Genomic DNA, 12568 nt, shown 5'->3' on the forward strand with positions numbered 1-12568 from the left:
GGGAATCATATGAATCCATGAGTCACATGTTACATCTTAAAGCCATCAATGTGGCCACTGGGCCCCTCCTGGACCCCTCAGGCTCTGCTCCAATATTAATAAATTAATAAAGAACTGAGCCCAAAATGGACAATCACATCAGTGGAAGCCACCAAGAACCACAATGCTGATCTAAAACAAAGCGTTATCCACTTCTGCTTCCCCTGGAAAGGTGGGATGTGACCTACAAGAGTCTAGGGATGGTAAAAGGGCAGCATAAAGCTCCCAGATCCTCCAGGGCCATTCTGATCTAGCCTAGATCTAAACACAACTCTGTATATTTCTATTAAGAAGTAAACTCCATTTAATTCAGTACGGTTCACTGCTAAGCAATCCTAAATAGAGGGCTGCAGCCATTGTCTAATCTAGCGAACAGCTCTTCTCCAAGCTCTCAAGCAGAGGTTTTCTTTCTCTCATAGATGAAACCTCTGGGACAGCTTTTCTGGAGATTTGAGGTTAGGAGTCCCCAGGATGCTGATGGCATGCAACTCTATCTCTCTTTTCCATCTCACCCTAGGGAAGCTGTCTCAGTACTAAACTGAGTCTGTTGTCCATAATTGACTTGTTGAGGGCACACAAACTGAAGCTTGTTAAGACAGAGGTGCTCCTGGTTAGTCATAAGTCAGATCGGAGAATAGCAATTCAACTATGCTGGACAGGGTTAAATCCTCCCTGAAATCTCAGATTTGTAGCCTGGGATTTGTAGTTTCTTGGACTCATCCCAGAATCTAGAGGGCCAAGTTTTGATAGTGGTGGGGAGTGATTTTGCAAATATAAAAATTGTACACCAGCTGTACCCATTCCTAGAATTGTCATATCTGGCTGCAGTAACACATATCTTGGTGATACCCTGTTTGGATTACTGCAAACTCTATGTAGGGATGCCTTTGGAAACTGTTTGGAGTCTTCAGCAGATCCAAAATGTTGCAGCTGGACTGTTGACCAGGTCAAATTATGAGGTGCATGTAATTCCCTTATTGAAACAGCTTCACTGGCTACCAGTCCATTTCTGGGCACAATTCAAAGTGCTGGTGATCACCTATAACTGCTTGGATCCAGACTATCTGAAAGGTCTTATGTGCCTGATTGAGATCAGATCTTCAGAGGAGTGCTTTTTTCTGTCCCACTACCTTCCCAGGCTTGTCTTGTAAGGACATGGGAGAGAGCTTTCTCAGTGGCTGATCCTAGGCTGTGGAACACCTTTAGTTAGTCCTCTCTTTTCTCCAGCAGGCAAAGACTTCCTATTTAAACATGCCTTCAGCCTTAGTTAATTACAGTGGGCCCTTGTTTTCCATTGGGGTTTGGTTCCAGGACCCCTTCCGTGGATAACAAAATCCAATGGTTGCTTGAGTCCCATTAAATACAGTACAATGGCATAGGAAAATATTGTCCCTATAAAAAATGGAAAATCAAGGTTTACTATTTGGGATTTATACTTTTTTTGAATATTTTCAAGCCATGGATACTTGAATCCGTGGATAAAAAAATCCATGGATGAGGAGGGCCAACTGTATAATATAAGGACATGCAATAGGTGTGCTGTTCTTAATATGTAATATGTATTTTATGCTTCTATTCTTTTAAAATTGTGCCTTAAAAGTTGTGTTTTAATGAGGTAGATTGTGTAATGCTTTTAAAAAACTTATGTTTTAGCTGTTTTATTTTAACTTCTATTACAAACCACTTTGAGTCCCATTTTGGGAGAACGACAGGATATAAATCAATTAAGCAAATTGAAGTCCAGACAAACTACATTTTTTCTTTAAAACAGGTATGTCAGAAGCTCAGCCAAGGACCTTCTGCATACATACCATTAAACATAGTCTGCCTCGCTGTTGCCAGCAGACAAAAATTAGTAATAATTTATCTGGTCATTCTTGAATATCAGGATTTTTCCACTTCCCACAATACAAAAAGCTATATAAAAAAAAAAAAAAAAAAAAAAAAAAAAGTTTGTCAGCAAAAAGCTATGGCTCCCACAGAATGTGAGCCATCCCTCTTTACTCTTGAAAAAGACACCAAGCCCAAGTGTCTTGGAAGGATAAGAGCATATTAACCAAAGCATGAAGAAGCAACATTGGTGCTGATTAGTAATTCTGGGCTAAAGCAGACTGGTGGCTTGGAGTGGTCTGTGGCTGCTCCAGCCCTGATCAGCCCTCAGTCAGCCAGGGACCATGGTGACAGAATGGACCACTCTGAAAGCAGCTTGCCTCCGCAGTCTGAAATGAGCCTCTAGCAAGGAGCTGCTTTTCACTGCTCATTTTTGCAGTGGCCTATGGACACCTTTGGCAGCCTCAGATTGGCTTCCAGCCATGTCCAGGGCATGCATTGTCTGCATGCCATGACTCTGAAGTGGCCGGAAGCCACACCTTTTGGCCAGTCTGTTTCTGGCCTGAGTAATTATGTTTGGGTGCATTTGTCTCCACAGCTGACACACTTGCTTGTTTGTTGTATTCTTCACAGGATGAAGTAAAGAATGAGATCAACGTAATGAATCAATTGAATCATGTAAACCTCATTCAGCTATATGATGCTTTTGAATCAAAAAATGACATCATCCTTGTCATGGAATAGTATGTATCTATCTAAATGTTACTTCAGCTTCCTTTTCTTATCTGTTTCTCTAACATTGATTTTATGAGCTCCTCCTTCCCTACTGTGATTCCATGTGTCCTTCCAGTACAGAAATTAAACATTTCTAAAATGCATTTTCCATAATTTGCAGGTCAACTTGTGCAGTTTACCCCATTGACTGAAATGTATTTCTGTGCTTTTTAAAATTGTACACATTTCAATTGTTCACATTTTACAATATTTGTTTTGTGCACCTTCTTTCTTGGAAATGCCTTATAAACATCAGAAATGTGTAAATGCTGAAGGCAGAGTGCATACATCTTTACAAGTCCCGGAAAGTACAAAAAGTTAGTTTAACTGCCAGGTCAAGCAAAATTTCTTTTTATTTCTATACCACCTCTGCTTTCAGAAGCTATGTCAAGACTCCCTACACATGTACAGATGTTTGCAAGTACAGCTATGTGAGCAAGATGCTGATTTGTCCATAATCCCCCTTTGCATAGAGAAGTTCTGTCTCCATGTATCTGCACTTCTCTGGGGTCCATTGTCATATGCTGAACTGGCATATCAGCTGTAAGAGTGGAGCTGACACCACCATTTCAATAAATGTTGGAAAGAGATTGTATTTACAATCTTATCATAACCAGCTAAGCTGTATGATCCAACAAACATACGATTCTTCTCATTTTCTAAATAAACTCTTTATTCATCTTTCACAGCCTCACGATTGTTCAGTGCAAAAACATATAGTGTGCATGCATTCTTAACTGTGAAAATCTGCAGCAAAATAATTGTGAATTACATCTGTCTTTTTTCTCAGTGTGGAGGGAGGGGAGTTATTCGACCGAATTATCGATGAGAACTACAACTTGTCAGAGATGGATACTATTTTGTTCACAAAGCAAATCTGTGAAGGGATTCAATATATGCATCAGATGTACATACTTCATTTAGACCTAAAGGTACTTTGTATTGCTTTGTTGTTGTTTTTGTGTGCCTTCAGGTTGTCCCCTCTGACTTGTGACAACCCTAAGGTGAACCTATCATGGGTCTGCTGGCCTGCCTGCCTGCCTTGCTTTTTCTTTTTAAATTTTCTTTACAGACTTGTTTCAAAGGTACATGTGTTCAACATGTTTGTACATAATATCTGGATGAGAAAAATACACCAAAATAAATATTAAAATTAAAGAAGCAATGAGCTTTCTAGTGAAGCGATTGCCATTATAATTTTAATGTTTTGATTGAGGAAAGAAGTATTGTGTATGAGAAAGATTGAGTGTGGTCTTGGTTAGATTTTTGTACAGTAATAATTCATGTTTTGAGCCAGGATTTAGGAATGTGTCCACCATTAACAATATTGTTTAAAAGGAATTTTATTTGGGCAATTTAGTTTTTAGCAACCATTTATAGCCAGTGACTTCCCAGGTTTAAATCTTTTAGTTCTGTTCATAATCTCCTCTGTCACTTTAGGGTAATAGAGGAGGTTACAGTCTTACAAACTTTAAAAAGGAGGATATATCTGTGTTATCTGCTAGTTCAGTTTGATATAGTTTAACATCAAATGATCCATATGCTTTGCGAGTACTGGTTGGGTCAGTATATATTCTGCACTGATCATACTGATTCATTGTGATAATATTGGAGTTTTTCTTATGGTTTGCTCAGCATGATTTATTCAGAGGGAGTTTGCCATTGCTTTCCTCTGAGTTGGAGAGAGTGTAACTTTTCAAAAGTTAACCAATGGCTTTCCAGGTCTGGTCTACCAGAGTCCTAATCCAGCCTCAACCCACTACACCCTTGATCTCTTCATTTTTGTATTACCATCCATATGAGAAATGCAACAACTTTATGTATCTCCAAAACTACACTAATGCGTTTGTACCTTAGTCATAGGTTGGTGGTTGGTGAAAGTGCTAAGTCAGGGGTGGGAATTGTGCTTCACCTGTTCATCATCATTGGCTATGTTTGGTAGGACTTCTGAGACTTGCAGTCCAACAACATCATGGAGGTTGACATCTTTCCCACTCTGGATTTAAATAAATGACTTCAGCTGAGGCCATAATATTTGAAAGTTTGACTCCATTATTAGTCCACACACCAGAAACCATTAGAATCACCTTTTGACAATATAGATGCATTTAACCTATAGGTCTCCCCACTTAGTTACTATCTGACAACAGAGTGCTGCTGATTGGTGTGACATTCAAATATCTGATACTAGATTGAGAAGAACCGTGACCTATGGTGACTAAAGCTGAAAGATAAATTTCAAAGAACAGAGAAAAAGCCTTTTCTTAAATCTCTCCATGTCAGCTCCTAATGGGCAGCAAATCACAACACTGACTTCCTGAAGTCCAGTCAGAGTATTTGCATTCCCTTTCTGAAAGCCCACTAATGAGTTCTTTATCTTGAGTTGCTGCACTATGTCAAACAGAAATGGCACAGTGAGGGAAAAGCTGTGCTGGCAGAGTGTTCCCAGCCATGAACGCCACATGATTATAGCCTGAGATAGCCACAAAGCTGAACGTGCTTCAAGACACTGGAATTAAGAGGCATATTTTTATGCTCTGCTGGGTTTTTAATGCTAATTCTGTTGCAGTTCATTCACTTTCTCATAAACATGTACTCTTCTTTCTTCTGACAGCCTGAGAATATCCTGTGTGTGAACAGACAGGCAAATCAAATAAAGATTATAGACTTTGGGCTGGCAAGGAGGTAGGTTGTTTTAATCAAGCACCTTTGATTTTCTAAATCCAAAGTCCACCTTAATCTGATGCAATACTGGGTGAAATGGCTGAATAACAAGAGCAGTGGGTAAGGTTCAGTAGGTACTTTGAGATGTGGTTGCACATTCAGTTTAGATCCTCTCAGTGCTGGACTCAGGAGGAGGGGAAGAAAAAGGGCATTACTTCCCAAATGAAACTCCCTCCCCACTTTTCCTTCAGTCCCCAAATGTCGAACTATGCAAAGAGTGGGGCACTGAAAAGTTTTCACACCTAGAACTTTTATATTTTCTGTGTTTGCATTCCCTTGGTAACCTTCACCTGCTCCTTTTCTTTGGCTGCCTGGACTCTATTTCCAAAAGCTCAATGGCAATTTTAAGTCACTGAAGTGTTAAAAATGTGGGGGCTGAAAGAAAATGTCCTTTGGGAAGACAGAAGCATTAATTTCCCCCTTCCCCCATAGCTACACTCCTGGCTGGACCGAGACATTTTGCTGCCTCAGGTGCAGCAAGAAATGGCACCCTTACTGCAAATAATTCAAACCAGAAATGTTATTTTGGCACAAGGGACAGAAACTCCCTCAACACCTTTCCCCATCCTAGTAAAAATAAAATTACAACTAAGTAAGTAACTAATAATTTGTCACCCTTTCTTGACACTCAAAACCTGCAGTTTAAGGCTCTTTCCCTTGAATGGTAGGGGTGTCTCTGGAAGTATGTCTGTTGGCCAAAGGCTTTGGACTTGCAGGCTTCATAGAAGGCAGAAAGCACTTAATATGCCTCAACATACCAGAAGAATGATCTAGTAGTGATCTGCCTCTTTCCAAAGATTTCAATGGAGGATGTGAGTAGATTGTTAGAAATCAGTGAAACCAAGGCAATCCTTTCAAATATGTGCTGATCCTCATAACATTTGATGGGCTGATTTTAGTAGGATTATTTCCAGAGTTCAGCCATGTTGTTTGGGGAATTTTGGAAGTGGTAGTCCAAAGAGGTAACGTCTCCATGCTTTAGTTATTCTGCATTCTACTTTATGAATTCAGATCCTTAACTTTACAGCAGTCTTAATTGACAGAGAAATTATAACTTTAAAGCCCAGGTAAATTCAAAATGTTTCAAAGCAAGGAAAACAGATTGTTCCACAAAAGAGTCTTCCCTTTCACTATTAAAATTACTTTTTCTAAAATTGCTCTTAAATTTTTCTCCCTATCAAGAGATCTGCCAAGAGAAAACTAGAGCATATATTTATCACTTTTCCTCTTTTTTTGCAAAGGTGCACCTCAAGTGGTGAAAAAAATCTGTCATGATACATGACTTTGCTCCACATATTTATCTTGCATTTAGATGGGGTTACTCTCATGGCATACACATTACTTAAGCTGATAAGGACTGAGTTTTTAATGTTGTGCTATATAAATTTTAAATATGTTATATTTTAACGTATAACTGCTTTAACTCTTAAAATTGTTTTAATTGATTTTTTAATTTTATATTTATATATTTTAATATTGTTGTACTATTTTTAAATTGTATTGTTTTATACTTGTTGTTTGTCGCCTTGAGCCTCTATATTGGGAGAAAGGCAGGATATAAGAAAATTACTACTACTACTAATAATAATAATAATAATAACCCTTAACATGTAGCCTGAGCCTAAGATTATGAAGCTTTGCCTAGTCTTCAATGAAGATGGCTTAAATGAAGTATACATTGGTAGATACATATTGATGACAACAATAAATGACAGCCCCATAATATACAGGAAAATGTACTTATTATCCTCTCCAACATCATCTTAACAGATCTCCATCACCCTGACTCTTACAGTTACCTACCTGAAATATGGTAGTGCTAAACCATTCAAGGTATTAGTATGGGCTGCAGAATTTATTTTTTGCTGCCATGGTTTTTCATGTAGTATGTTATTTTTGTTGTTCAGATATAAACCAAGGGAGAAGCTGAAAGTCAACTTTGGCACTCCAGAATTCCTTGCTCCTGAAGTTGTGAACTATGACTTTGTCTCCTTTCCTACAGACATGTGGAGTGTAGGCATCATTGCCTACATGTTGTAAGTAGGGCTAATAGTGTTTCTTTTATGATTGATTCTAGGAGTTCTCAAGTTCATTTTAGAAAAGTACTTTTATTTGGACAATGCAAAGGTCACAAAAATAAATATGCAATCTATCTTTTTTTTAAAAAAATCCTTAAAATTAAATATAAATAAATAAATAGGACAGAATATACCAACAATATATAAACAAACTATATTTCAGATTTCAGAAAACATGTACATTCATCTGCAATAAACAAAAATCTGTTTCAGTTAAAACATCCACATACATTTCCAATACATACATCATTAATTAATCCACATTTTCACTGAAACATTCATCATATGCATTCATCTTTTCTATATATACAAGCATCTTTATACACATAAATCAATTTCCCTCTATCTTTCATTCCTCACTTCTTCTTTCCCACTTCTTTATGGAGATTGAATTGCTTATATATGCCATGTTTTTCTACCATTTGGATTTTTTAAAAATATCTTCAAACAAGTAATAATATTTTTTTCTAAAATAAAAAAAATCCTTTCACTACCTGGTTTATTGTATTTCTTTATTGGTTCTATTCTATTTTATTTTTTTTCTTACTATTTTCCCTTTAAGCACTAAACAAAAATCTAAACAGGAGTTATTTGTGGTACAATATGTATAACCCATACACATGTGCAAGAAACAGGCAAGTTGTGCATCATTCAGGCTAATGAGATTAGAATCCAATACCAATAGTAACACTCAATTATTTTCAAATACATCCTCAGATGTAAATGTGAAAAAGTTACTGACCTCATATAAATTCAATACAACTTCTAGTATATATAGCCATATCTTATATGTAATTTATATTGCTATTTATTATGAAAACCTTGTTACATTTTCTTAGCCTAATAGATTCTGTGATTTTATCAAAGTTGCAATTTGTATATTCATCCGACCCCCAGAACAAGCCATAGGGTTTTCTTCATCCAGCTATCTATGCATGATTTTCCCCTCTGATTTTAAAATATAAAATACAGCTGTTGCACAGATCTATATCCATCCTTAGATTACTGCTAGAGTTGAGACCCACATTTCTCTTGGAGTTCTAAATGAGTTTTATTTATTGCAATATCAGTAACCTATATTGAACATAGCTTTTATCTAATTTCGCCCCATAGGCTTAGTGGTTTATCTCCTTTTCTGGGCGATGATGACAACGAAACATTGAACAACATCCTTGCTTGCAGATGGGACTTTGATGATGAAGAATTTGCAAAAGTGTCTGAGGAAGCCAAGGACTTCATCTCTAAGCTTCTCATCAAGGAAAAGGGGTAATGAGATGCCAGTCTTTATTCTTATTCTTATTGTGTGTGTATATTTAGTGTATCATGTTCCAATTAAAGTTTGTTATCCAACATTAACCATGACACTTCCTTTTTACATGCATGTATCAGGTGATAGAGGGTTATATACACAGCTTGCATTTGATAAGATCCATAGAACCACATGGAGACATGCATCAAATCAGGCAAGCACACAGGGCTATGATGTGCCCACACTTAAGACTATTTAGGTTTTGTACAATTCAGTGCAGGAGAGTTAGACCCATGCTGATATGCTGTTGTCTATTAATGTGTGGGTGTTACATACTGTAACTCAATAATATATCTGCCCACAATATTGTAACATATCTACAATATTTACTCATAAAACCATCTCATCCAATCTCGGTACTTTTGGGAAACTTGGAGACAGAGTAGTGATGCTGGAACAGGACAGCATTTCCAGAAGATGTCAGGCTTTGACAAGTCTCCAACAGCACTGACAAAAAGAACAAAACTTCCTCATAAAAGTCTCTTACTTCAATTGAAACACCTTTTCAGTGTGGATATGTATTCCTCTGATACCTCAGAGGCAACTAACAAACTGGATAGCTGATAGGCAGGCCTGTGTGACCTCACACACCCCTTTCAGAGTTTATGATCAGTGCCAGAGTTGTGTCTTTCTGTATTCCATTTCACATGTAACTGTGTTTAAATCATCTGTGGTGTGAATACTGTATTCCATCAATGCATCTGAAGCAGTGGATTGAAATCCAGAAAACTCTGGAATAAATCAGTCTTAAAGTGCCACAATTCTCTTCCCTGCATTCTTGTCTTCTTTTTTGATTGAAAGTTCATGACTGTTCTTTGAAATATCTAAAGGAGGGGAATTCAACAGTGCAAGAAGCATATTCAGGGGCTTATAGCAGCCAGAGGAGAGCAAAATTTGGTGGGAAACTGGGGTAGGCAAAATTCCTTCCAAAAAAAAGTGGCCAGGTTTTGCATGCATTTTTTAAAAAAATGTAATGTATACGTTTGCCCTAACAGGGAGCTTAACATGCCTTTGTAATCCACCAAGATCAACAATGGGATTCTTTACTGAGCTAAAACCCCAAGCTATTGCTTTCCACTACTACCCTCCATTCTCACTGATCCCTTCTGCATTTAAAACACATTAACTCTTCCAATGCTCAGTTCATTGTAAATGTGTCATATTCTAAATGTCTGTTTTCTTTTCTTTAGTTGGAGGATAAGTGCAACTGCAGCATTAAAGCATCCTTGGCTATCTGACCAAAAACTTCATAGCAGACTTCTTACTCAGGTCTGTAGATCTAAATAGATTTGATCTTTTTACTCCTCTTTCTCCTAAATCATCCAGGAATGTACTCCCTCCCCATTTTCTTCCCACTGAGGAAAGCCTTCAAAAACTGTAGTTTTCAAATTCTATTTGTAGGTCAAAACATATTATGAACAAAATGAGAATTTTTCATAGAAAATATTTTCTACACATAAACATTTTGTTTATTTTTTATTTTTTAAATTTTATTGTATTAAAATACATATAAATCAACACAAATGCAAACATCACTAACAACATCCCAAACAATGAAAACTCTAACTATTAGGACATAACATAAAACCTCCTGATTTCTTGGGATCCGTAACATTTGTTTGTTAGTATTTTATATATATATATATATATATATACTCGTAACTATAACTTTATCCCATATCCAATATCTTCATAAATATTTTGTTTTAGAAATTGCTGTTTCCTGTACATAAAATGCAAATTGTGTGCAGAATGTATCCAGATGGCAAAGGTTCTCATAAAATTTTAATTTTTAATTTAAAAAAATTCCAATTTCTTAAAATAATTCTTTTCATCTCTAAACTTTACTACTGCTCAGTTCTTGCAGCTGTATCCTCATGTCTGTTCTACCACAGTTGCCCCCACCCCACATTCACAGGGGTTAACAGCAACACTCCCTGCAAAAGTGGAAAAACTGTGAATATAAATAAATATTAATAAAATATAAATAAATAGTAATAATATCTCTAAAATATTAATATTAGTCATTTTAAATTAGTAATAAATATTCAAATAATAATATTGTTGTTATTATTATTTAATAAATATTAATTTAAAAACTTCTGGTGGAGGCTGAGGACCTGGAGATTCCTAGAGAGAACATATTAATTAAATTGTACTGTAGCCACTCACTCAAAACCATAAGGTTGCGAAAGGGCTCAAGTTTGACTCAGGCTTGCATCCTTCCAAGGTCGCTAAAATGAGTACCCAGATTGTTGGGGACAATTAGCTTACAGTTGTAAACTGCTTAGACACTGTTACTTCAGTATGAAGTGGTATAGAAATGAATCTGCTTCCTTTTTGTTTATTTGCGAATCATCAAATATACAAGAAGGAAATCAGCAAATATGGGGCACCCACTACTATAATCAGAGCTTGCAAACATTATGATTCTACAGCTTCCAAAATTCCCAAACTACAATATCCACTGACTAAACTAGTTGGGGCATTCTGAGAGCTGTAACTTGAAAAGTAACTTTTCAAAGGTCTGTTTTCAATTATTCATGTATCTGAGTTGCCTATTAGTATAAAGAACTCCCAGTTATGCGGATTATTGTAAAGTCACTTAGACCATGTATTTAAGAAACAGATAGGGTCCTATGAATTTAGGGCCAATACCAGATGTTTGTGTGTATGTGTATTTCATAACAGATATTCAAAATCATGCTTACCTGGAAACCTGTGTGTAATTAAGACACAATAGGTTTCCATAAATCATGATAAAAATTAGCATGACATTTATATTTGGTTCTGTTTAGGCATCTACCCAGGCAGCAAAATCCTCTGTATTTCTACACTGTGAACAATATACCTCTTTCACAGTAATATCTTATATTATAGAGATTTTCTATATGAATGCTTTATTATATGCCACTCCCCCTTTCCCCCTTTTTTTGAGGGGGGGGGGAGAAAAGAATTGCACAAATTATGCATTCAGATGATCTTGCATCCTTGTGGTCCCTATAACGCTGTATGATGGAGAAAAGGAAATACACCTGTTTCTTTGATGCATGAAGATAACTTATTTTTGTAGTAAATGCCTGAACCAAGCTTATATCTCCATTATGTGAATGGAATCCTATGTGCTTTTTCCCAAATAAGTAAAAATACCCAGCTGTACAGAGTGATGATGGTGTATAAGTGCTATTTTGAATGTACAGCAACATTGGAATTCCAGCCAATCCAGTTCTTATGATATTGGCTTCTCTTTCTTCCTCTTGCAGAAAAAAGGTAAAGGTTCCTCTACATCTCAGGCACCCAAGGCTCCATAACTCTGAGAAGGTTGGTATCCTGCTCTACCACAGATATGAAAAAATCTTGATTACTAGTGCAGATATTGTGGCTACTAGGATGATACCACTTAAAACTGTTCCGAATTCAGTTCATTTTGAATAAACATTTATTGACACTCTCAATTTTCTACACAGAATCATAGAATCATAGAGTTTTGAGCCTGAACTATTTTTAAATCCTGTTTTTAAATTCTATTGTACTCACACATGCACACATGTAAGTGCTGAATTATGGCTATCATCTCCTTTTTTCCTGAAAGTCTCCTCATCTGTAACTTGTTTACAGGCAGGTAATTCTGTTTATGTTCAGGATAAAAGCAACTTAAGGTTTAAAGAAATAAAGTGCTGGGGGGAAAGAGCAACTGACAGAATTTCAGAGTTTAGACAATGTCTTGTAGAACATGGCCACATAGCCTGAAAAACCCACAAAAATCTTTAGACAATGTTCTTTCACTTATAGTTTAAAGAATTAAGGGAAAGAA

At 36.6% G+C, this 12568-nt stretch overlaps 1 protein-coding gene across 1 annotated transcript in view; it reads left to right on the forward strand.

The window, feature by feature from the left end:
- The window catches only part of MYLK4 (myosin light chain kinase family member 4), a 33793-nt gene extending 21718 nt beyond the window's left edge, over positions 1-12075 (forward strand). Inside the window, 7 exon segments of the mRNA XM_042466032.1 lie at positions 2503-2612; positions 3434-3575; positions 5258-5328; positions 7275-7403; positions 8559-8711; positions 9945-10023; positions 12018-12075. Coding sequence (XP_042321966.1) covers positions 2503-2612; positions 3434-3575; positions 5258-5328; positions 7275-7403; positions 8559-8711; positions 9945-10023; positions 12018-12065 — 732 coding nt within the window. The 3' untranslated portion in view covers positions 12066-12075.
- Positions 12076-12568: the final 493 nt, after the last annotated feature.

This window comes from Sceloporus undulatus, chromosome 4 (assembly GCF_019175285.1).
Source record: "Sceloporus undulatus isolate JIND9_A2432 ecotype Alabama chromosome 4, SceUnd_v1.1, whole genome shotgun sequence".
Classification (NCBI taxonomy): domain Eukaryota; kingdom Metazoa; phylum Chordata; class Lepidosauria; order Squamata; family Phrynosomatidae; genus Sceloporus; species Sceloporus undulatus.